This window comes from Suricata suricatta, chromosome 3 (genome assembly GCF_006229205.1).
Source record: "Suricata suricatta isolate VVHF042 chromosome 3, meerkat_22Aug2017_6uvM2_HiC, whole genome shotgun sequence".
NCBI classification, from domain to species: domain Eukaryota; kingdom Metazoa; phylum Chordata; class Mammalia; order Carnivora; family Herpestidae; genus Suricata; species Suricata suricatta.
In genome coordinates, this window is record NC_043702.1 from 111779972 (window position 1) to 111807420 (window position 27449).

Here is a 27449-nt window from a genome sequence, read left to right on the forward strand (position 1 = left end):
TTCTTAAACTAAACTTTTGCCCACTAATTTTAACATTCATTGGTAGATCTTGCATGCACTAAGTTTTATGCTGGGGTGATTTTCTAGCTAGAAAATGGTGATTTTTAAAAGTGTCCCTTTTTCTCAACATTTATTTGTTCAATCATTTATTTTTTGCAGTGTGGACTTACGGATATGTATTTTATTCTTTGGGTCATAATGGAATAGCAATATATAATAATCTTTATTTTCATATTGAAATTGTTCTAGCTTTCACTACTGGAACTTATTTAAGTTTGGCTTCTCCATCCTATTAATGTATCTCTATCTATCTACCTACCTACCTACCTGCCTACTTACCTATCTTTGTTTTTTACTTTCTGGCATCACAAAATTCCTGGGCCCACCTTATTATCCCAGCTCTTAAATCAACTGCTTCTCAAAGTAACCTTGGTTCTTTTTATTGAAGAATGATACTTAAAAACTAAAATCTCAGCACTAGATGTGATAATTAATATTATACTTAGTGATAAAAGTTGTTTTCTCCCTCAGATCAAGAACAAAACCAGCATGTCCACTCTATTCAACTTCTACTGGCTAGTTCTATTCAACTTCTACTGGCTAGTGACATCCTAGCCAATATACCAAGGCAAAAAAAAAAAAAAAAAAAACCAAGAAAAAAAAAAGAAATAAAATATATACCAACTGAAAATGAAGTAAACCTCCTTATTTAAATAAGATATAGTTAATGTATACAAAGAATAATAACTAATCTGCAGAAAAAAAGCTACTAACACTAATGAGTTTTGCAAGCTTGCAGGACATAAAGTCAATATACAAAATCAACTGTATTTCTGTACACTGACAGCAAACAAAGTGACAATAAAAATTATAAGTACCATTTATATCAAAAGACATGAAATACTAAGGGATCTACAAAATATGGGTAAGACTTAAACATGGAAGATTATGAAACATTATCGAGAGAAATTAAAGCAGACCTAAATAAATAGAGAGGTATACCATGTTCATGGATCTGAGTCCCGTTCAAATGTCAATTGTCCCCTAAATTTACCTACCAGATTCAACACAATATCACACAAAATCCCAGAAGACTCTTTGTAAATGAGAAACTGAGTGTAAAGCCTACACAAATTTATCTGAATAGCTTCATCTTATAAAATATCCTCCTGAGAATCTTTAAGCTTGAAGGTGCTTCAGAGATCATAATTTTGTGTGACTAAAATAATTTATACATTTCCACACAGGAAGGAAGAAGTGAATCCAAGACACTTATTTCCATACTTCAATGCTATGCTCTTTGGAGTGGTACAGGATATCCATGATATTCATAATTAAGGTTAAATCATTTTTTTGTGTTTCTTTATTTTTGAGAGACAGAGTGTGAATGGGGAAAGGGGAGCGGGGTGGAAAGGCTGAGAGAAAGAGAATCCCAAGCAGGCTCTGTCACCTCAGAGCCCGATGCAGGACTCAAAGCCACAAAGTGTGAGATCATCACCTGAGCTGAAACCGAGAGTTGGATGCTGAACCAACTAAGCTACTTAGTAGTTCCAAGATAAGTTCATTTTTTACTTAATCTAGGGAGAGATCTACCTTTAAAATACTAGCATCTCTATAGGTGTCTACATCTCTAGATTTGCCATAGTATATAGAAAAATAGCTAATAATCATGTAATAATAAATCTACAAAATAGTAAAGCTCCCAAAGAGTATTAATAAAATTGTAATAAAAAAAAAAAAAACCTTTGGAATACCTGGGTGGCTAGGTCAGTTAACCATCTGACTTTGGCTCAAGTCATGTTCTCATGGTTCGTGAACTTGAGCCTTGCGTCAGGCTCTCTGCTGTCAGCACACTCATGGTTCGTGAACTTGAGCCTTGCGTCAGGCTCTCTGCTGTCAGCACACTCTGTATCTTCTGTACCCTTCTCTCTCCCTCCCGCTTGTGCACACACTCTCTCAAAAGTAAATAAAAATTTCAAAAAATCTTATCTTATAGATGATTTAACCTCTCATGAATAAGTTACATATTTTAAAAACATAAGAGCCCCATAAAATATTTGCTTTTCTAAATTGTTTCATAATTCATATGTCCAATGAGTAGAATTATAACTGGATTCATTAAAATAGTTACTGGCATCTGAATTCTTATAATTAATTCCCTGTTTCTTACTGATATGATACAAATCCAGGAAGACCCAGTCATATCTTCACAGGCTTTTAGAGGGAGACCCAAAAGTTAATGGTGCTACTATAATGCTGTGTAACGTCCTTCAACTATGAAAAGATGACTATGTCACTGCCTCATCTGACACCCACCCAAGTAAACCTATAGCAGATATCAGTTGCTGATGAATTTCATTTACGGAAACTGTAATTTTTGCAGTTGTTCTTCATGTACGACACTTAACACCTTTGCTCAGATTAAGTGGCATCTATTTTTACCAATTACAACAATTTAAACGCATGTCTCCAAATACATCATCTAAAGCTATGTTTCGACAGCTCCTTCTCACTCTGTGCTGGCCCCTCCCATCCCATTCACCACAAGGGAGCTGGCTGCTGTACCTCTGTTGCTTCCGCTCTGGGCATGTCCCTGTGGAGCAAAACCAGGATGTGAGACTCTCAGAGCTTTCCCCAGGTGATGTGACAGGAAGAGCCGAGCCCTGACAAGGAAGTCCTTGTAGTGTATCCTAGTCTTCTGACAGGACTGAACCAAGTCCATGTTTTGCCTCTTCTTTAAGTTAGTGGTGCCACACTGGTGCCTCACAATTGTCTCTTCAAAAAATGCTTTCTCTCCTTTTCCTTCTTTCTCCCTTCTTTTCCTGAGTTCTCCTTGGTGAGGGTATGTCAAAGGGATATTTGTGGCTTACAGCTTTGTACGCTGCAGAAAACCTCTGCCATGTATTCTTTCTGGGAGACATAAGGCACTGGTCATTCCCTTTTACAAGAGTCTTTTGTAGTGAATTGATGTGACAAAAACAGTACAGAGCCATCAGGGTCTAAGTAGGGATGCAATCCAGTTAGAACACCATCACTTTGTAAAGTGGATGCTTAGTTGTCTTCATTAAGTTAATAAACATTTAAGAACAGTTACATGCTTCTCATCAGCGTTGAGAAGGATCCAATACCTATCCCAGTGTTTTCTACATGATAGAAACTCAATATGTGGGAGTTTGGTTACTTCTTTTTAAATTTTTTAATGTTTATTTATTTTTGAGAGACAGAGACAGAGCATGAGTGGGGGAGGAAGAGAGAGGGAAGACACAGAATCTGAAGCAGGCTCTAGGTTCCAGCTGTCAGCACAGAGCCAGATGTGGGGCTTGAACCCATGAACTGCAAGATGATGACCTGAGCCAAAGTCAGATGCTTACCTGACTAAGCCACCGGGTGCCCCCCAACTTTTTAAATGTTTATTTGTTTGAGAGAAACAGAGCGTATGCAGGGGAGGGGCAGAGAGAGAGAGGGATTCACAGAAACTGGAGTAGGCTCCAGGCTCTGAGCTGTCAGCACAGAGCCCAACATGGGGCTCAAACTCATGAACCATAAGATCATGACCTGAGCTGAAGTCAGTCGCTTAACCGACTGAGCTGCCCAGGCACCCCAAACGTGGGAGTTTAAAGTTTGAGTAGAAATGTTTAATACCGTGCAACTATTTTACAAGAATTGCTTTTAGAAAATCACCATGCCCTCTATTCCCACAACACAATGCCCAAATTTGGTACTAGTCTTCTTCCTCATAAGTCATATATCATTCTATCTTCACTTTAGGGATTAACAGGGGAGAATATTTGGCACAAAACAGATATTCTATACATGTTGTTGATTATATATGTTTCAGAGAAAAATAGGGAAAACTGAAATAAATGATAACAAACTATACAAGATAACTAGAAGAGTCTAAGCAACATTGAACTACATAAAAATTTCATAGTAAAATTTTTATATGAGCATTTGAAAACCAAAAAAAATCAAAATGAGTGATTGTACTAACAATAACAGAGGTAGCAGAAACAAAAGAGACAACAATTAAAAAGAAGGATTAGACACAGTAACTTCTTGTTCCTAAGCAAAAAGTATAGTATTAAGTAACAAGTAGATTACAATAAAAATAGTTATAAAATTATTGGCATCCATTTTGTGGGCATTAAAATTCTGTTTCAAGTAACGGAGAAGTCTCAAATAAGAAAAATACTTATTACTTTGTTAAATATTAAAACTAAAGTGCTTTCAATTCCTTTTAAAATAAGGATTCATATAAACAAATTTGTAGAGCTCACTCTAAAAACAAAGACATGAAGACAAAGAAAAACATGACTTTTTTTGGCTAGTTTTCTTAAAGAGTAACACAACATTGTTGTCTATTTTTTCTCTTAATACTAAGGAAACAACGAGTAGCAAACTAACATCACTGCAATAAAAAAAAATCAAGTGACCATCTTGAATGAAATTTCAAGATGCAGTTTGGGAATCAAATTTATCAATAAATATTTGAGCTAAGAATTTCAATATTGTATTCAATCAAATGTAGGGGGTAAAAGTGAAAAGAATCATTACATCATTGAATTTTATTCACTTAAAAATTTTTTTGCCATCAATCCATTTTAGCCAAAATATGTAAATACTCTGCCATGAAAACAACCTACCTTTTTATCATATACGTCTTGCCAGTTAACTCCAGAAAAGAAACTGTGCCTCATAATTTCTTTTGCATCATCTGGTCCTCCACCAAGGCTAAGAGACAGAAGCAAAAGTGAGTGAGCCTTAAAACATTTACATAAGTCCAAGGCAAAACAAAAAAGTTTTTGTGAAATGTAATTTTCTGTGAGATAAATAGTTCTTGAGATAAATAGCCAAACCAACAAAGAGCTTCTGCTGTAGAATTTCCCTACTATGCTATTAATACGAAGCAGCCTCGGGACAGTGTGGTAGCTGGAGAGAGCATGGGCTTTGGGGACAAACCTGAAACAGGCAACCATCCTTGGCACTCATGACATGTATGACAATGAATAAGCTACTCGGTCCCAGTGTCCCCTCTGTAGAGGGGGGACAATGATACCAGCCTGGTGAATCAGTGCGAGGGTCAGAAGTAACATAGGTAAGCACCTAGCCCTATAAATGGTAGCAATTACCACTGTCAATTCTATAAGCCACATTTATTTTAGAAAGACTCATGTCAGATTGCATCTTTGTTACCCTGAGTTCTGAAATAACTGAAACATCACTTAGGAAGAGCAATCTGCGCAGTACTGCTAACAGACAGGAGCTCACAGACTGTTTTCATACCCCGAATGGACTGCCACAGGAACGAGATTGTTAACTGATGAAGTATCACTGCAAGGTCATTTGTGATGCAAGCTATAATATAAGTCATGCATTTAAGGATGCTCCCTCCATCTTCGCAAGCACTTTTATTTAACTGACAGTTAAATAAGTGTGAGATTCAGGTGTTTTCTGGCTTCCCCAGTTTCATACAGTGCATACCAGTCATTATGAAGAAGGAATGAAGAAAGCAAAAATAACACAGAGGGAAGCAAGAAGGGACTAAAGGAGAGAAAGGCGAGGAAAAAAAAGAAAGAACAGGGAAACAAAGAAAAGAAAGGAAATCTATTTAAATCTGAATTGATACAGCAAAGCTCTCTCTGGTCTTGTTCCTGATTAGGAACAGTGTGTGCTCCTGATGTTTACAGCAGCACTATCCACAACAGCCAAGCTGTGGCAAGAGCCCAAATGTCCATCAAGTGATGAATGCATAAAGAAGGTGTGATATGTATATACGATGGAATACTACTTGGTGATCAAAAAGAATGAAATCTTGTCATTTGCAACAATATGGATGGAGCTAGACAGTATAATGAGAAGTGAAATAAGAGAAAGACAAACACCATATGATTTCACTCATGTGTGGAATATAAGAAATAAAACAGATGAACATATGGGAAAGGAAGAAAAAAGGAGAGAAGAAAGCAAACTGTAAGAGGCTGGCTCTGAACTATAGAGAACAAACTGAGGATGGACTGAGGGAGGAAGGTGGGGGTGGGCTAGATTGGCGTTAAGGAGGGCACTTGTTGGGATGAACACTGAGTGTTTTATGTAAGTGATGAATCACTAAATTCTATACCTGAAACCAGTTTTACCATATATGTTAACTAACTAAAATTTAAATAAATACTTAAAAAAAAGGAATAGCATGTGCTGCTACATGCTCAGCAGCCAGCTCTCTGTGGAAAGTTATACATGTATAATATTACATATGCAGGTTATAGATGCACAATTATGAATTTTACAGATATAAAGGATGCGAGGAACAAAATTTCAATGAGTAATAAAATACAGAATGTCCTTTACTGTAAATTAGCCAAGTGATGCTCACAGAAAACATTTGTTAATTTTGCTGAACTCCATAGCCTGACTGACTCAGGAGTAGCTCCAACATGAATATCGGCTGCTCTTTCCATTTATGGCAAAGACGAATTTGAAAGTGACACAACAGACCTTCACTTGCTTCTTGGTTATGTGAGTGACCTCCTTGATGAATGGTAAGTCATCTTGCAACACGGGGAGAGTATTTCTTCATTCTGTGTGTGTGTGCTAGTCACAACATCATGGATAACAGACAGTACAAACTGTAAAATGTAATCCGTATTATTAACATCTTCTCTATATTTAGTTTCTTAAATCTACTCAAGGAAACAATAAATCAAGCCCTCACTTACAAACTTTGCCAATTTTGGTGATGTGAATGCTCCCCCCATGGCTACTGTCAAGTTAGCAACCTGATACCACTCAACACAGAAGTGAGGAGAGGTGTGCAGAAGCAAACCATTCCTTAGTGTTTCTATACAGACATAATAGACAAAAGCAACGTCAAAATAGTAAAATATAACAAATTAAGGAGTGATGAATTTTGAGTATTTAAATCAAGGCACTTGATTTAATTTGTAAGTTTATGTGATTTGATTTTTTTTAAATATTTATTTTTGAGAGAGGAGAGTGACAGAGAATGAGCAGGGGAGGAGCAGAGAGAGAGGAAGACACAGAATCCGAAGCAGGCTCCAGGCTCTGAGCTGTCAGCACAGAGCCCAACATAGGGCTCGAACCCACAAGCTGTGAGATCATGACCTGAGCTGAAGTTGGACACTTAACTGACTGAGCCCCCAGGAGTCCTGTAATTTGATTTTTAATAATGATGTGTTAAAACAAGCAGTTCATGAACTTCTTAAAATTTATCAACTGGCTCTTAGGAGCTGGAACATGTCTTCCCACCCCCCAGCCCCCCACTGGGTAGGAAGGAGCAAAAATAGGTGTTGATAAATAGTAACACAATCTGATGAGTGTTGGTAATTGTTAGGTATGAGGAGCACAGGACTGGGAAGAACCCAGGGTTCCCTGACGCACGGCCAGAATGGAAAGCAGAACAAGGAGCTGTGGGGATGACCCATGGCTCCCATGGTCCAGGTCTCCTGTTCCCAGATTGTGCAGAATGAGCCACAGCGCTGACAGGGAGCCTCTAGACAGGACCAGACAGTACTAGCGGTGATCCAGTGCAGGATTTTCTGACTGGTGGTTCTGTATTTAGTCAACGCCAGCACTCCACTCCCTGGCCTTCTTTCTCCTTTATTCTATTCCAAGTTGTGTGTGTCCCTCCTGGCTAGGCTGCAAATTCCTTTGAGGGCAGAGACCAGTCTTGGATTATCCAAAAAGCACTTTAGGCTTCTACTTGGGGAACCAGAAAAGCGGAGACACCGAAACACCCGTTTCTGAAGAGAATTTAACATTTCAAAGGATGCATCAGAGTAGTCTGCAGGGGAAAACTCAGAAGTTCACTGTATTTTCTTACCCTCACGCTATTGTTTTTATTTCTGTATTGCTCTCATTTTCAATTCTATGGGAGATGGTGGATAAGGTGGGAGTTGGGAGTACAGAACAGTAATCGTTTTGTAAATAGGAGGTTTTAATCCAGCGTCAGTTATTCATTTTCTGTCACCCCTTGGTTCTCTAGCAATAGCTTGGCTGTGGACATTGCCAGCATTTAATCTATATTTATCAAATACATAAAAAGCTCGAGTATCAGCCCTGAGCACTATGTGAAGTCTAAGAATATAATCTCAGACTGCCATTTTAGAAGCTGGGAGAGACTCTTTAACACAAGCTTCCTCCAAGTGTGAAACTGTCAAAAATTTCAATGTCAATGACTCCCTAATATACAATTTAAGACTTCAAAATAATATCAAAATATGATTTGCACTAAGACATTTAAGTCTAAGAATAGTAAACTCCAGGATCAGAATGCCAGACTAAACCCTCAGCTACTCTGGGTTCTTCATTATTAGGAGCATTATGGAATTCACATTTGCCTGGTGTTACTGAATGCAGCACGTGGTCACGCTTTGGCTATAAACTGCGCACAGGAGGATAAAGGAGATACCGACAGAATGAGCATAAGGTAATGGAGAATTAGAAAGGAAGGCAAATGATGGTTGGCCCTTTGGTAGGACTGACAGTGATTCAGTGAAGAGTCTCAGAAAAATTTAGGCGGCATTTAAAGTTGTTGAGGAATAATGAGGTCTATGGTAATGCTATCTTATGAGGCTTCCAAAGACTTTTCAGGGTCCTCTTACTGGCTGTTTCTCTTCTTCTTACCTCTTAAATTGTGATATTTCCCAGGATTCTGTCCTGGGCCCTCTTCCCTTTGTACTCAATCCTGCCCATGACTGTCTTGGTCCCAGACGTCCCTGGGTCCCCAAACCATATATTCAGCCACCGTATTTCTGTTAAGCACTGGTCCGCTTTTCTGCTCCATCTAGGTTTTCTACAGACACCTGACTCAGCACAGCCAGAGTGAGGATGAAGAAAGCCTCCCCACCTCGCACCCCACACGTCCTCTGCCCCTGCTCCCTGTCTGTTGACAACACCGCATTCTGCAAACCAGTCAGCCAAGCTGGGAAGCACAGAGGCACCACCCACGACCCCTTCTATATCGCCACCACTTCTCCTTTATTATTCCCAAAGTCCTACTCACTGCTTCTGGAAGGACCCCTCTCTTGCATCTAGACAATCCCGTATGCGATCTCAACTGCTCTGCTGACCTGCCCCTGGCCTTCATTGGCCCAACCCATCCATGACAGAGCTGCCAGAGTTACCTTTGCTAACACATATCCAATTACACCATCTCTTACTTTTATAAATCACTGGCTTTTTCATTCCCTTCTGCATAAAGGTTAAATACTTTCTCAGAAGCAGAAGATCCTTGCAATTTACCATTTCAGCTTCATCTCCCGTCATTACCCCACTCATATTCTACCCTCTAGTCGCTGAACTTCTCAAATGCCATTCTGGGTTTCTTTTCTTTTTATTATTATTGTTTTTAAAGTTGAACTTATTTTTGAGAGAGAAAAAGAATGGCGGGGCAGAGGGATGGGGAGAGAGAGAATCCCAAGCAGGCTCTGCACTGACAGCGTGGAGTCCAACGTGGGGCTCGAACTCACAAACTGCAGGATCATGACCTGGGTGGTAATCAGGAGTGGGGATGCTTAACCAGTGGAGCTACCTAGACAGCCTTGGATTTGTCTGCATGAACACCCCGACGACCCCCAACTCTTCTAGGCCCCTGGTCAGAGCTAACAATCTCAACAGGCATTTGCAGGTAGACCTGAGCATCTGAGAGTCCATGTTTGCCGTCTTACATTAGTCTACGACCATCTAGAGCAGAGACTATTTGTCTTGCTCATCGCTCCATTCCCAGTGCCATAATGCAACCGTGCAGGAGCACAACTCCTCCACCTTAAATGAGAACATCAAAGAACTGAGAAAGCACACATCCCAGCTTCTCTTTAGATAATACCAACCTCTGGGTGGACACACCTCTAGAAGTTGTCCTACTCATCAGGCCACTAACATTCTAGAAATTTACCTCACATTTTCTCAACAATTATCAAGTATCTACTTTGTGCTATCTATCTGCTCCCCCAGGGGTGGGGGTGGGGGATAAGAAAACGAATGACACATAGACCTGAGAACCACAGACACAAGTTTGTTCTACCAGCTGTTTACAGAGGGTCCATCAAGGAAAGGGCTGAGTTCTCTGGAGTTGTCAGGAAAGGAGGAGGTAAAAAATTCACTGCTCTTGAAATCCAAGCCAAATATCAGATCCCTAAGTCAAGTAGACAAAATGGAAATCCTAGCTCTGTTTAAAGATTACCCATCACCAACTGCTGTCTGTTACATTAATTGTGAAATAGTCACACTGAATGGAACACATTTCAAAACCTGAACCAACTGAGAAACTGATGCATTGCAAATAAGCTACAAGAAACAGCAACTAGGCACCAAGAAAGTTGATTTCCACTCATCTACAGGAATTTTCCGTAGGATAACCACTTAACCCTCTAGGGGCCTCAGCTTTGAGAATAATATCTATCTATCAACTCTACAAGGCTACCTAGACAGCAAAGGAGACAACAGATATGCAAATGTCCTGAAACAGAAACCAGAATCGCTTTACAAATATGAGGTAAGATCTCCATGACCAAGATTATAAAACACATGTCGGAAAGATTCTTCATGAAGCACAAAGTATCCCTTTTATTAAGTCTGTTTATTTCTGAATGTAAAATCAGATTCCTCATAAATTTAAAAGCTAGAAGTATGTAATGGAAACCATTTCTAAAGCAAACAAAAACCACATTTTAGGATTCATTTATTCCTTCATTCATTAATTCAGTCTGTCAACTAATACATAATGAGCACCAACCAAAAACAGAACTTTGTTCAAAATCATTATGCGAGGGAAGATTTAGCAATCTATGAAATAATCTACCCCCAAAAGCTTAATACCCATGTGATCTTCAGAGCAATGTTGATACGCCTATGTATCTAGAGGAAAGGATGGCTATACACATGAATACACAAACACAGATCAAGGGATATTTTTATATTAATAGTCATTTCATATTACGACTTATAAAGTGTATGTGTGAATGAACACAGAAACATGAACAAAGAATACTATAGCTCACTAATCAAAGGGCCGTAGGATTCTTCAGGTCACAGTTAGAGCTACAAAAGAAATACAAAATGTGCAAAGATATTTTGCTATTAATTCTTTCCAGCCACACATGGAAAGGAATATCCTCAACTCACAAAAAAAGTAGCTGGGTATGTTAACAGGCGTTGGGATGTAAGAGGAGGTACAAGCTGGTTCTATTATTTTTATTATGTAAATTAGTATAAATATAACGGCCCAGAGACTGAAAGGAGAAAAAGGGGATACCTCTGTCCCTAGAATAGCAAGTACCAGGGCAATTAAGAAATTGTTCACTCACGATATGGATAATAAAACCCTCCCAATCCTTATTTGGTAAAATCCGCATAAAATTTCCCAAGTTAGGAAAGAGTTGCAGAAATTTTAAAAATGTTCTGTATTATGCAGTTAAAAATAAGTCAGTATTTCAGTGGGAAGATGTCTACACCAAATACACTGCTCCTTGGAGTTAGTTACATTTGAATTAATTTCCATATCACAATTTCTAACCGCATTCATCAGTGAGTGTTATTTGTGGCTTACCGTTTATTTGGATCCTTTATCAAGAGCCCTGAAAGCAATGATTTTGCATCTGAAGAGAGTGTCCGAGGAAATTTAATGTCTTCCATTAGTATTAGTTCGAAAAGTTTCTCATGATCCTGGTTGTAGAAAGGTAACCTCCCACACATCATTTCATACATGACGACCCCTAGTCCCCACCAATCCACAGCTCGGCCATAGTCATTGTCTTCTAACACCTAAGAGTGAAACCAGCAAAAAGATTCATTATTCCACATTAACTTTTTAGAGCAGTATTTACATCAAAGTGAATCCTAACCTTCAAAGCCTAAGTAGGCTCTTCTGACATTTAAACTATAAGGTATCCTACAAAAGATCTACATCACACCAGGTAGGTGAAATGTTCCATGTATGTCCACAAGTGGCCAGTAGCCAGTGTACAAGAAAGCAGACAGGTCATTCAGCAAATTCCAAGTGAACGACTGAGTACAAGGAAATGAATCAAATGAAAATTTTTGCGTATTTGCATGTTTCCTCTTAGGCCTACTTCACTTTTCATCCCAGTTCCATTAATGTGGTCTTTAACATGGAGTCACACCATGCTGGTGGCAGAGTAGGCTGACACGCTCTTGCATGGAGAAGAGCGAAGTCATCCCAACAAGAGGGTGAAAGACAGGAGTTATGCGGTGGAACACAGGTGAGTCAGGGCACGGCCACCAGGAAAATAAAACTGAAAACTTCTGGAGGTCTCTAGTGTTTCAAGTCTTAAAGGAAATAGTAAGCAAAGTAAATAAACAAGGAAACACTGTTTGGTCTGTATCCAAAGCATCAGTAAGTCCACAACCAAATTTTTGTTAAACACAAACAACAAAAATCCCAGACTCTGGTATATACCCTTAAACTTATTTCCCAAAATACATAAAATGCAGCATAACCTGGAAGACACAGCATCACACCATCGCTTAATCAGGCTATGTTACAGCGACCTACTCAAACTGGGCAGAATAGCTTGCCATTTGTCTTAGGAAATTTTTGATTTTTACCTTTTTATTAGGTATGTTCCTCATCCAATGGAATTTACTTCATCTGTTTGGATCTTTCCATATTTTATTTTAAGCTACTATATCTGAATAATCGTAAAGCTTACTTTATCTGATTCTCTTAGCTCTGGGATAAAAAGATCAAGAAAACCAGACCCATGAAATTTACTGTTAAAAAAATCTTATAACTGATAAAGAATCTGATACAGAACAAAGTAGTGCTCATGTTGCAAACTTTCTTAGTTTGGATTAAACAAACTGTTGAAGATTTACTCCCACGTGACTTTTATTTAAAATTTAACAATTATGTCATAGGACTGCACATGACATTTTAGACAGTTACATTATGATAACCTATAAATACAATGAAAGGCCCTTGGGTAGACAAGGTATTCATATGTGTGGAGATATAATTTTGAGGAAAAGCTACGTTACTTAAAGACGAATTCAGCAGTGGTTTTCAAGTGTTGTGAAAATATTTTTAAATTCAATTGTATCACTCTTCCAAGACAAACAGGAACTACATTAGCAAGATATGAACACAAGTCCACTTCCTATGTTTTTTCCAAAATCTTTTATAGAATAACAAACTAAGCAGAGTATTTCGGGGAAGAACAACAAATTCTAGTTTTCATCGTTAGCTAAAAATACATCAAATTTCTGCTTGTTTGAAATGAGTAATGTAAGAACACAGAGAAACAAGAAACAACCTAAAGCAGCAGAAAGAATTTGGCCTGTGTACTTTCTTATGTAAGAGGAAATGTATGTACAATTTTTAAATACCAGTGACTTTTGATTATTCAAGCATCTACCTCATCCAATTACTAAATGTACTGTCTGTGGGCCTTAATCTAACGGACCTTGGATTCTACCTAATAACAAACAATTTTAAAATCTAAGTAACCTTCTACTGAATTCCTACAACACCAACAAAATAGTGGCGCACACGCAAAAAAGAGCCAAATGTGGTTCTTAACCTCTTTTTTCATAAAACCATAAAAAGCATAAAAGCTGGATTAACTGCTTCCCGAACCCACATTTCACCAGCCGGGTTCTCATCCCCAGCTGGCAAAACTGGCAATCCTTTATTTTTGTTTAAATACCTGGTTTGCAGCCAGAAGGGAAAGTGAGTACATTAAAAAAGGGTTTTTATTTTTGAAGAGAAATAGGCAACTGAAAAATAAAACTGCATTGTAAAAAATCTGTTTGATAAAATAAAATATATTTTATTTAGCTTTATAAAATGAACACTGATTTTCAAAATAAGTGGTTTTGCTTCTGAACATACGCGCTTTAATGAATATACAGATCCATAACACTACAACGAGAACTGTTTGCTACATTACTTTAAACAGCACAAATCTGATGTAATATATTATCTTATTGACATGTAAAGTCCAGCAATGTTGAGGAGAAAACACCCTAAAGACTCAGCCAGCCTCCTTTATTTAAGAGTCTTTGTTATCAATTAAAAAAAAAGATATCTGTTCAACTTCCACACAGCTGGAAGATGAAATACACAAGAAATAGAAATGAAAGTGATCCTGACATTCTACATGTATTCTGTACCGAATCTAAGGCACGTTACCACTGTCCATAAACAGTCTTTCTTTCTCCTTAAATTTAAATTGTCTCAAAATATAATACTTTGAAATGCTCTAGAAATTCCAGCGTGAAGTTAAAGTCCACAGCCACTTTTATATTATTTTTTAAAGATAATTTTTCTCCCTTACTTAAAGCATGTATTTCCCCACAAATTACAGTAACATAAAATTTATATTATTTATTCTACTAGGATTTGCAATTCCTCCTGACTACCTCTGATGATTTTCCTAGAAAACAAGCTAATTTACTTCATGATTATCATGAGGGCTGATCCAAGGGGTAGTGTAATTGGTAATGCAGTGTTACAACAACGGCAAAGTGCATTTCAAGTCCATTACCCTGTGACTTACCATGTAATTTGGATATAAATGCAGATTAAAACCCGCTCCTAGAGCAGTAATCCATGAAAGACTTATCTTGAAGAATGAATCTAAACAAAGTGTCTCTTTTCCACAAAATCAATGTTACTCTCGTTTTAAACTAAGCACAAGGTTTGAACGCGAACGCAGACATTTGGGATTTCCTTCTACCCCTATTGTCTTATGTCACCGGGGATGCAGCTTTATTTTGTAACCATATCTAATGCCAAAGACAGACACAAAGGACAAGAGGTGATTTGGGACACTAAAATAACATAAATATTAAACAATGGTAAGAGGTCCGATCAAATCAACACCCAAAAGAATACAAACGGTAGGAAACAAGACTTACTTTCAATTTTTCCCCCAGGAGCCAGAGTCTGCTTCACTTCCTGACAGAATAGAACTGGAATCAAGGAAGTCGGAGCAGGTATCAATTACTATTAAATTTTCTTTTAATATTTGATTACTATTTAGTAATATCTGATGTAGACATTTCCATGTATAAAACAGTGAAGCGAGTTAAAAATCACCACGAGTAGCTCTTGAATGCTTACTAATTTCAAGAATAATATTAAATAATAAACTATGATTTTAAAATGGTACCACTGATTAAAGTTCCCAATGTAAATACTTATTTGGCTAAGGGGCACTTTCAAATAAACACATTCAATCCAATGTTCTTTTACCAACTGGGATTTACTGCAAGTTTGAAGGAACGGCTCCCTCAGCCTGTCCGCCAGGCCACACAATGCAGCCACGGCAAGCAGTTACAAGGAGGGGACATGTGCCCTGAGTGGCTTACTGCTCAATCAATAATCCAGACAGAACAGATGGAGGAAAAAATTAAACATCCAAACAAACTGTCTGCACACCTATGTTGTGAAAGTAAACTGCGAACTTGGATGAACCAATTTACCACTAATTCAAAAAAGAAAATTTTTTCCCTGGTAACCTTGTATTTCAGGTAATGGATACGTGTGTGTTCTTTATCAACACGTATTTATATACTTTATGCTTTGTGGAAATCCTTCGCACATTCTTAACATCAGAGGAATTTGCCTTTTTAAAAAAAGACCTGTTAGGTCTTCTAATGCAGATTCTAAAATGTGTCGCAGCTTTAGGAGAAGTATATGTTTCATAAGAATTGTGAATTCCAAGGCTTCTTGATATTTTCTTCATAAATATATATATTTTATACCCAATTCTCAACTGCTCCGTTAATTCGTAGGAGACTGAAGCTGTAGCCGCCATTTGCTCAGAACCAGAAGGCTGCAGGTTTTATGGCTATCTCCTGGCATGTACGCACAAGTCCCTGCACTCAGCCAGCAAGTGTCTTCCCAAAACCCATCTCTGGCTACAGCAGGCGACATTCTTGAGCCAGAGAAAAGTGAAATGGATACAACACTGGTGGCTGAGTCACACTTAAACACACATCTTCCCAGAGATTTCTACACTGCCCTTTTATCCTGGAGCCACAGTTCTAACAGGACTCCGAGAGACTGTATCTCTGTCACCAAAGTCAATAGAGCCACTGTAAAATACTACAGGTCATCACCAGCATGCAGCTGGGGAGAGTGCACTTTGTGCATATCCTCATGCGTCAGAGAAGTTAAAACTGAACTCTGTGCTTAACCTAGAAATATTCCAAAGTACCTAATGCACATATTTTTACCGTTAAAGCCAAAAGACCACACGCCACCACAAAGGACTCTGGGTGACAGGCTACCAGAGAAATGACAGACCCCTGGGAAGTAGAAGCCTCAACTTATAGACACAGAGACATTAAATGTTGAACTAAAAATATTACTTTAGCTCATATTTAAGTAACATCCAACCTGGGGAAGCGGGTGGGGAAATGGAATGATTTTTAATATTATCCAGAAACAGTACAAATGGTAAGTCAGCTCAGGACAGTTAGAAGTCCTTAAATATGCTTCTATTCAAGCAGATAGCTTCTAGCTGAACGAATCACTGTGCTCTTTCACTTACTTTTCCCCTGACCATGGATGGATCCTTTTCAGAACCACTCAGGAGGATAAAGGTTTTTCAAAAATACCTTAAGAGGAGGAGGGCTACATGAATTATTAGCAAAATATTAGGGATGTACAAGGTTTTATAAAGCCTACTAAAACTTTGTATTTCTACAAAATGCTTAGACATCTGAAGACTTGGTTTCACAATCTGGTAGAAACTGCAGAATTTGGTCCAAGGGCTAAGCAAAATGTGACTGTGCTACTGTTTTTCCCTACAGATTAAATGTGCAAACATATATAACCCTGGTCTCATTCATTTCTCTCAAGATCTCCTGAAGACAAGATTGCCAGAGCCCATGAAATGACATCTTTTAAATCTATTCCTTGTTGTATTTAAAATAAAGAAATAAAATTGCACTTAATGCATTTAAATCAAGTGAGGGCCTAACCGCCCCCCCCCCAGTACTACCTCAAGCTAGCAACAACCTTTACCCTTAATTTATATGATGCTCTCAGCTCATCCTGAAGAAGCAAATATATATATATCTGGCTTTAAATTTATATAAAATTTAACTTCCATTTGTGCTACTACCTCTATGGCATCATAGTAACTTCGAGCAAATCTTTGTTTATCAAAATAGTCAGCAAAATATTCTGGTCTATTTCAGATATTTTCAAAATATACATTATATAAAAGATATTAAAGGTAGCAGTCTTCAAAATAAAAACAACATAACAGCAAGTGGATGTTTTCTAAAACACAGGTTCTGAAAACTAAGACAACATCAAACAATGCATCTTTAGCCACTGAGAAAAAAATATTTTACATTCACATGAAATAAAATTATAGATGTATTTTTTTCTGAATAGCGACCACAACTAGATACTATGTATTTTCCACCAGCCATGTCATTTTTGTGCAATCTTTGTTAGTTATAACTTGATTACCAAATAATTTTTATTTTTACACTATTACAGAAGTGCATTTCTCTAGGTTTCCAAAACCACCTTATTCAACCTTCCCCATCTGTCACCATCTGCTTCTTTTTAGCATGTACTTTTTGTGTGATCACATAAGCATGTGAAAAATAACTAACATTCAGATGATTATCTGCTGGTACATTTGAGGACTGGGCATAATAAAAGTGAACTGCCAAAACGCACTTAACACTTTTAATTTTGTTGGGTCTTGCATGTAAGCTACATTTGATTTTCAAACTGTTTTACAGTTGGAAAGTTGATCAGGTACTGCTAACTCCAGAGCAAAGCTGAGACTAAATAATTAGCACTGCATAAAATGGTTTGGATTCAATGAGAGCCAAATCAAATAATAAAATTTAACAGTAAGATCTTATATGTGATTTCCAATTTCTTTTATCATTTCTAGGTTGAAAATACATTATGGACTACAAAAACAAAATCCCCCTAAAATATCTTCTTGTCCAAAACGTGGCAGGTGAAGTTCTTTCTTCTAATATAAGAAAGAGAAAAAACACACTCACTTAAAACCATACGTACTAGTGCATTTTTAAAGATGTAGACCCTGCTAGGAATGCTCTCTCTCTAATCTCTTAAAAAAATCGGGTTTTATTCCTTTATCGATAAATATCTCTACATCTTCACCAAAAGAGGCAAGAGAATAGTTGTAAATACTCTCTTTTCTAAGAAAGGGCATTTTTATACCATTAGAGTTCTCTTCTGTGGGGTTTCTTAAGAAGAAACTTTAGTTTACTTACAATTTAAGTTTATTTTTAAAATCAGCTAGTAGCCTGACAGGGAACAACAGGGGTCTGACCTGATCTCTAAGTCTTTTTTGAAGTATCTTTTGATTGCCTTCATGTATCTTTCAGCAGCCAAGCATTTCTGCCTGATCGAGACACGTTAACAGGCGGAGGGGCCCATGGCTAGGTTTTGCGGAGCTCTCTCCATAAAGTGGAAGCACGTCTGGTGGAGAAAGAGACAATGCTGACAGAGAGCCATTCACAGGAAAAGCAGGAATCAGGAATGTATTCCAGGTCTGATCACTCACAGATTATGAAGAAAAATCTGGTCCTGACAATGAAATGTGCCAGAAGATTTCAAGGTTCAAGAAAAGTGAGGGACACCATTGAAGTAAAGGGGATAAGCTGGTCTCGCTCTTGCCCACTAACTCTGACCACAGGTATCTGATCACATTATTTCCTTGCTCTCAGTTCAGAAGTGATGCTCCAAGAGATCAAACCTAAAGTCCTTTGCATTCCAATCTCGGTGTCTGGGTTCGGTCTCTGCGGACTATCCCCAGTCCCTTCCAGCAGGCTCAGGCACCCTGCCTTCTTCCACCACACCGGCCAGTCCCCAGTAAAGTAACTGTTTTCTTGCACAGCCAGCACTGTTTTCTGTCTCTTATCACCCTGGTAAACAGCAAGCTACTAGCAGACAAAAACCATTTCTTATTATCTTTCTATTCCCAGCCCCCAACAACACAATGCATGACACCTAATAAATACTCAGTAAGTACCTCTGTAATGAACAAGAGCGTTCTACAGTGAAATGGTCCATATCGGAGAGCACAAAAAAGGGCTTCAATTCTTGTTCTTAAAAGTAAAACACATTCAAAGTTACCCCTATTTAACAAAAATGCAGTGATTGACAGAAATATTTAAAAATGTAAGAATTTAAATTGCATGAGAAGTTAGAACTGTCATCCCCAAATGGTAACTACCATCATCAAAAATCAGGGGCTGAGGCTGTATTTAGGAATCAGCCACAGGGGCGCCTGGGGGGGCTCAGTCGGTTAAGCATCCAACTTCAGCCCAGGTCATGATCTGACAGTTCCTGAGTTCGAGCCTCACATCGGGCTCTATGCTGACAGCTCAGAGCCTGGAGGCTGCTTCTGATTCTGTGTCTCCCTCTCTCTCTCTCTGCCCCTCCCCTGCTCACACTCTTGTCTCTGTCTCTCAAAAATAAATAAACATTAAAAAAAAGATAGGAATAAGCCACAGGTATAGAAATTGCTGTTAAAAGACCAGACTTCTGCAATATTCCTCAAAACACAAAAATGGGTACAGAAAAATGTTTTGCTTTTTCTTTTAAGAAATTGGTAATTTCTTGAGTATTGTAAAGTTTCTATTTAGAAACAACTGGACCCTTCCTGAATGAAACCCTTGGTTTTGTTCTTCAGTTGATGATATAAGCATGTAAAACAGCATCTTTGTTTCTTGGGAGGTCATCTGCTTTCTGTATGAAATGAGATGTGTTTATCTTCTTTAGAAATAACTTCCCCCAACTGTGACACCACTAATTTTGTTATTCTTATTCTAAATACAGCATAGTACTGTCCATGGCACACAGAGAGCAGGCATAATTGAACACCAGAGAAACAAAGAATTTGTTTTTCATGATAGTCACAAAAACAACTCTTCTAGAAAATATGATCTTGTATTTGAATAAATAAGGAACAGTGTTCCTAAAATTTTACATAATTCACCACAATAAATGGGAGAATCTTAAGCTCTAGATTTTATAACAGAAAAATAATATTTTTGGCAGCCCTCAAGAAATTAATATCTGGAAATGTATTGTATTTCAAATTATTAGTACTTAATTGTAATTATGCAACAATCTTGAAATGTAAATTTACTCTCTAATTAAAAAACTATTTTAACAACAAACTGGCATGAGTTATACATGTATAGGAAATGGTAGTATTCTCATGCAATGTATTCCTTCTGCCTAATTTCTCTTCATTAGCTTTTCCCGTTGAGCATTTATAAAGCATACATTTTAAAACTGACCATTATTCACATCTATAAGTGGCCTTGAAAGTGTGACCATCAGGGGCCATTATTTCAAAAAGCAAAGCGGCCTTCCTCAGACAGACCTAGTTAGAATCCTGACCTCTCACCACCACCTCCCTGCTGTGCACAGATTCCACTGAAAAAAAGTTCTGACCCTCAGTCCCCTCACCTTTAAAAAAATATCAAGGATGCTATGACAAAAGGTCATTCCAAACATGCAACGCACCTACACAGATGTCCAGCCAACAGAGATCAGGTGTCTGGCTCTGTCTCTGGCTCCGGCCAACCTTCCTGGAGTTTGAGGGAAGAACTGGGCTTGTTCCTGCCTTGGGGGTTTGCGCCCGCTGCTCCCTGTGCCTGGAAAGCGTGTCCCCTCCACTCTGCAGCAGTGACCCATACCTCCTATCTGTAGAAGACTGCATCTTCCAAAGATAATTGCAACAGTCCCTCCCATCTCACATGCTCTTCTCCATCAGGGACATGGGAGGCGAGGTCACCACCCCTTCAATCTGTGTAGGTTCAGACTGCTTGATCAGTAAGCATGGGACAGGGACCATATGCGTGAAACCAGGCCACAAAAGGCAACAACATTATAGCCCCAAATTGGAAGCAAACCAAATGAATGGATAAACCAAATGTGGCATATCCATATGATGGAATATTATTTGGCCATAAAAAGGAATGAAGTACACTAAAAAGGTAAAAACATGGACACACCTTGAAAACCTACTACATGAAAAAAGCCAGACAATCAGCCCCATATTGCAGGATTCCACTGATGGAAGTATCCGGAACAGGCACATCTACAGAGACAGAAAGTGGATCATATCTGCAGGGGGAGGGGAACTAATGGGTATGGGTTTTGTTGTCGGAGTGATGAAGATACTCTGGAATTCAATGGTGGTGACAGCGGTACAATTTTGTGAACATAATAAAAACCACTGCTGAATTTTATGGTATGTGACCTGTACTTTAATAAAATTCTTAAAAATATACTATGAAAAGGAATTTTGTAAACAACTAATAAAACCATTTCCTAATGGTTTACTAGGTGAACAAAAAGAACAAAAATAAAACAAAGAAATGGGAAGCAGCTTGTAACTTGTTCCCAAGGACATCCATTTTTTTTTAAGTTGTTTTTTGTTTATTTTGAGAGAGACAGAGAGAGCAAGTTGGGGAGGGGCAGAGAGCGAGGGAGTCAGAGTTCTGCACTGACAGTGCAGAGCCCGGTGTGGGGCTCAGACTCATGAACCGTGAGATCATGACCTGAGCTGAAATCAGGAGTCAGTGGAGGAGCGGCAAGATGGCGGAGAAGTAAGGAGCCCCACTACCTCCATCCATCCACAATTATCAAACTGAGAAGAATTAAAAAGCCACAGCTCTCTGATCTCCAAGACGGGAGGTGTGCGGACAGACCCCTTATCGACAGCAGTCTCACGGCTGCCTGAGTGAGTGAGTGCCAAAGAAATCAGGAGTCAGATGCTTAACTGACTGAGCCAGCCAGGTGCCCCGGGACGCTCACTCTGAGAACCCAAAGCCAAAGAAGTCTGACTGCCCTAAAGCCCTCAGGTTACGAGGAAGCCTGGGTCACAGAGCGACCTGGAGGCTCTACCTAATCGCTTGCGGTGACAGCCCTGTTCAGGTACCAGCGGACAGGAGCATGGGCTGTCAGACACAAGAGTGAAGATGCTTCCAGATTCAGGCCTCCAGCCACAGTCAGCCCACGGCTGCCGAGTCCTTCTGGCTGAGGCCCCCGGTGCTGTGGACCAGAGATAAGCCACCCCTCCTGCCCCGACTATTCTTGACTCGGAATCCGAGATCACACAGAACGGTTGTTTTTGTTACACGCAAGAGAAACTTGAACTCCATCTGAAATAGCCACCACACCACACCCTTCCCTTTACCTAGCTTTATTTTCTCCTTGGCATGAATTCATTGGCTGACTTTATGCTATTTACCAATTTTTACTGTTTCACTCTGGAGAGCAGTGTCTTTTGTGTCTTGCTCCTATAGCCACATCACCCAGAAAAATACGCAATACATAGTAGACACATAATGTGTATTTGTTGAACAAACAAATTAGTGGATTACTGTGGAACCCTCAGCATGGGGAGGTCACTGGTTGGGACTTGCTTTGGCATGAATTCCAAAATGTGGCTACTGTCATTTCATTTCCCGATAATAATAAACAAGCATGAAAACTGACAACACCACATATATAAATTATCACTGTGTCTGTTTTGAAGGGAAATCCAAGGTGCTTGCTGATGTCATCCAATTACCTGATGTCAATCAAAATGGGCATAATCAAAAAATAAAATGCATCTGGCCAAAAAATAGAAAATTGACTTACTCTGCACAAGTTAGTCTCTTTGTGCTGATAAACTTTATAAAATTTAATTTCTACATATTCTTACTCTGTCATACCATGTTAAACAAGCAAGAGCAAAATAGATTTGATTCCTGTTGCTGGAATTTAAGAAACAAAACAAGCAAGCAAAGGAAAAAACAGAGGCAAACCAAGAAACAGACCCTAACTCTAGAGAACAAACCGGGGCTGGCAGAGGGGAGGCAGGTGGGGGGAGGGGTGAACAAGTGAAGGAATGAAGGGGCGCACCTGTCCTGATGCGGGCGGGTTAATCACTGCACTGTACCCTGGAGCTAATATTACGCCGTATGGTAACAACACTGGGATCACAACCATAAGAAAGCAGCAGGTCCTGCAGTGTTTGTTAATGCTCAGCAGTCTGCCTTGCAGACCTGGCCCTGAGCTCTCCCCTACGAACCGAGCCACAGCCTACCTCTGGTGCCAGATACTCTGGTGTGCCACAGAATGTCTTCATGGTGGCCGCGTCTGTGATCCCTTCTTTGCAGAGTCCAAAGTCTGTAATTTTTATGTGGCCATCTTTATCCAGCATCAGATTCTCCAACTGTGTAGTAAGAGAAATGACAATTTGTTTTATAGTTTTCAAAAATAGGAAAACACGGTTTTGAAAAATGACTGAATGCTGAGTAAGATATTTTGGAAAGAGGACGTAGCTGTAGTTAATAGAACTTTCAGAGCTTACAAACCCCACAGCTTCCTAACTTGTGGAAAAAGAAATAGGTTTTATCAAAAACTTCATGAGGATAAAATTAGTGATTTTTAAGCCAATGGGAGTAAGAGCCAATATTGTGTAATTTCTGAGAACACCTAAATAACTCTTCAAAAGCAAACATCAGTCCTTAATCCTTTTTTTGTCCTTAAATTGTGATCTTTACAATCCCAAAGAGATGAGCACCTTCTTCTAGATCTACACAAATTGTTTTCAACAATTTCTCTTGGGAATCTATTGCTATTATAAAACACTCACTTACAGAAATGTTTTTTGGTGGCTGTTGTAAATCAAACCTAAATCTTATTTTGTAAGGTAAGGTGATATTCTCTTTTGAAGGTCTCTGTAACAAAGAAATACCCACCCTTTTAAACATAAAAAGAAAAAGAATATCAAAGTCAAACATTCAACAGTTAATGAAAAGATATAATACAAGTATTATAAAACTGGAATCTCTTTCAACGCAGTAATTCCAAACACCAAAGAGAATCTCAAAGATTTAACCAAATACCAAGATCAGCTGCCTCAAGCAAAAATTATAAAACGTAAGGGGAAGGAATTTGTGCAAAGTCAAAGCACTTAAAACTAGTATCCATAACTGATCTTCTTCTCCTGATTTGAGCCCAACCTTGTGATTGCCATCACAAAAAGATACATGTGAGTTGTGATCTTACAGACTCACACAGACAAGGCTGCTAACCCTGCTAGTCATCTAGATAGAATCTAAAGGCACAGACAAGAAATATACACACAAAGAAACACATGCGGAAAATGTATTAGCAGGATAAATGACAATTGGTCCACTTCAGGAGTACTTAAGCTCCTCCTGCCCGTGAGGACATGACAGTGCTTACCTGAGCCCTGAAGTCAAGATCAATTTCAAAACATAACTCCATGTAAGAATATAAACAGGTATCAATCACATAAAATGTAGTATTATACTTCGTCATACCATCCGAAGTCTTATAAACAAGAAGCCAGACACAGTTAAGCAAGTTGTGCTCACGGAAGGAGAGATCCGAACAGCCCTCAGTCCTTGGGTAGAGGCCTAGATGCCCCCCTAGCTGAGCTAAATGCTCCGCACTCGGATCACGTCTCATACAGACTGCAGAGAAGGGAGTCTGTCTTTCACTGGTCTACAGAAAGGTGAACAGACACTCAATATATTGTAGAACCTGTCATTTGTTTTTAAGTTTGAGAGAGTATGTGCACATGCATGCAAGCAGGGGAAAGGCAGGGAGAGGAGAGGGGAGGAAAGGGGGAGGGAGAGAGAGAGAGAGAGAGAGAGAGAGAGAGAGAGAGAGAGAGAGAATGAATCCCAAGCTGACAGCACAGAGCCTACTGCAGGGCTCAATCTCACAAACCATGAGATCAGGACCTGAGCCGAAATCAAGAGTCAGAGACTTAATGGACTGAGCCACTCAAGTGTCCCAAAACAAAACAAAACCAAAAAATTTTTTAATGTTTTATTTATTTTTGATACAGAGAGAGAGAGAGAGAGAGAGAGAGAGAGAGAGAGCGAGAGCGAGCATGAGAGGGGGAGGGGCAGAGAGACAGACACAGAATCAGAAGCAGGCTCCAGGCTCTGAGCTGTCAGCACAGAGCCTGAGATGGGGCTCAAACTCATGAACGCAAGATCATGACCTGAGCTGAAGTCGGAGGCTCAACCAACTGAGCCATTCAGGCACCCCAAAATCAAATTCTTAAAATGCTCAAAGTCTTTTAAAAATATTTAAAAATCTCTCATTAACATATTATATAAAAATTCTTATAAAAACTTCAAATAATACATAATAATATTGAGGAGAATGTGAATGTGCTATCTAATTCATCCCTTTCCTGCCCTGTCCTCTGTTTTGGGAGCATATTATGTCAATCCTCTTAAAATATTTTTAAATGTTTATTTATTTTTAAGAGAGAGAGAGAGAGTGTGTCAGAAGGAGGGGCAGAGACAAAGGGAGACACAGAATCCAAAGCAGGCTCCAGGCTCTGAGCTGTCAGCAAAGAGCCAGGCTCAAACCTCTGAATCATGAGATCATGACCTGAGCTGAAGTGGGATGCTAAACCGAGTCAGCACCCCAGGCGCCCCTACGTCATCCCTCTCCATATACTTTATATGCATCAGGAAGTGTTCCTGGAAACATGATAGCATGCACTATTCCTCCACATTTTGACAAGACTCTTTGCAAGTGGATGGATACAGAAGTAATAAATACATAAATGCTGTTTTTTAATACCAAAAAGTATACATATTTTTTTAAATCCTGATTCGCACCTAATTCTCTAACCTCATATCCAGGCTCTAAGATGCCAGGGGTTGAGGGACAGGGGATGACTGGAGATACAGGCCAGGGTTGGAGTGAGGAATAGGTTGAAGTTGGCCCAGAACGAAGGGTTTTTCCTGGGATGCAGGACTTAAAAGTTTGTCATCCTACCTATTTTATAAATCAGCTTTATAAAAAGCCATTACTATATGACAGTAAGAAACAAGGGATCCCCTGAGAGATGGGGAGAGAGGGTCATGGAGACAGGTGGAGGTGGTGTACTGCATAGGAGGCAGCAGAGAGCAAAGTGGGTCACGTAATGGGGTCAAGTCAGAGATCACACTGTGAATCCAAGCTTTACCCTTACTGTGTGACCTTGGGCTTGCTATTGATTTCTGTGTCCCTGAACTTCATCTAGGAACCAGAGGTAAATAATGGTACAGCTAATGAGGTTCCTTTGAGAATTAGAGACCTTGAATGCAGAACTTAACACACTGTAAGCATTCAAAAAACATATCAACCATTTATTAAATGTGGAGAGTTTAATGGCTCAATTACACATTTCAAAATAGTGTGTGCACTTTGGGATGCAGGGAAGTTCAGCAACAGAAGCCAATAAAACACCTGGATCAGCTCAGTGACTCCATTAAATACACTTCCAATACTCAATTTCTTTTGCATAAAACAACTTAAGATAAATACTTCATAATTTCAAGGCCTGTTTTTCAATTGTGTCCACCTTCTTCCATCACTTATTTTTGCTCTCTCACCATCCTGAAAGGTTATTTTACCAAGCATGAATGACAAAACAACCTGTCCATCAAAATTTATCAACAGAGACATATCACCTTCCAGAAATGATATCCCCAAACCTACTCTTGTATAAACATAGATCAGGGGTAACTATCCAGTCTTGTTAAAAAAAAAAAAAAAAAAGGGGGGGGGAGGGGAGGAGGAGGAGGAGGAGGAGGAGAATTTGACACAGAAGCATAACAAAATTTCTGCAAAATGTTAAGATCCACTGGTATTGTGAGGCACCTGGGTGGCTCAGTTGGTTGAGCATCCAGCTTTAGCTCAGGTCATGATCTCGCAGTTCGTGGGTTTGAGCCTCATGTCGGGCTCTGTGCTGACAGCTAGCTCAGAGCCTGGGGCCTATCTTAGGATTCTGTGTCTCTCTCTCTCTCTGACCCTCCCTTGCTCACACTCTCTCAAATAAACCTTGGAAGGAAAAAAAACCCTGACTACACATAAGGAACACAGCCCAATAGTATAATTTAATCTTAGAGGGTAAGGGGGTTCTTAACAGCAGGGGCTTAAAGTCTTTATAGAAGAAGGAATCCAGAGAGACTGGTTAGAAGTGGGAGCTGGAAGCTGAGTCCCGAGACAGCAGGTGATAAAGCAAGCATCTGGCTCTCTTCCAGACTGCAGGATTATAGGGGTGAGCACCAGGGAGCTGATGAAGACTGGGGGTGGGGGGGCGAGATGCTGTGGGAAGACTGTGAGACCGTCCCTTTCTGTCAGCACTGAGACTCTGAAGTTACCTAAACCTGGGACGCCTGGGTAGCTCAGTGGGTTAAGCCTCAGATTCTGATTTTGGCTCAGGTCATGATCTCACAGTTCATTAAGTTCAAGGATCTTATGGGGCTCTGTGCTGACAGTTCAGAACCTGCTTGGGATTCTCTCTCTCCTTTTCTCTCTGCCCCTCCCCTGCTGGGGCACGCACACGCGCCCTCCCACACCTACATGCGGGCTCTCTCAAAACAAATAAATAAACTTAAAAAGAAAAAGATGATCT

The 27449-nt window shown here is 39.3% G+C and overlaps 1 protein-coding gene across 4 annotated transcripts in view; it reads right to left on the reverse strand.

The window, feature by feature from the left end:
- AKT3 (AKT serine/threonine kinase 3) overlaps window positions 1–27449 on the reverse strand; it is a 284903-nt gene that overhangs the window by 31434 nt on the left and 226020 nt on the right. For all 4 annotated transcript variants that reach the window (XM_029934844.1, XM_029934843.1, XM_029934845.1 and 1 more), the window contains 3 exons: window positions 23097–23225; window positions 11564–11778; window positions 4644–4731 (listed from right to left, as the gene is read on the reverse strand). In XM_029934844.1, coding sequence (XP_029790704.1) covers window positions 4644–4731; window positions 11564–11778; window positions 23097–23225 — 432 coding nt within the window. The remainder of the gene's footprint in view (window positions 1–4643; window positions 4732–11563; window positions 11779–23096; window positions 23226–27449) is intronic.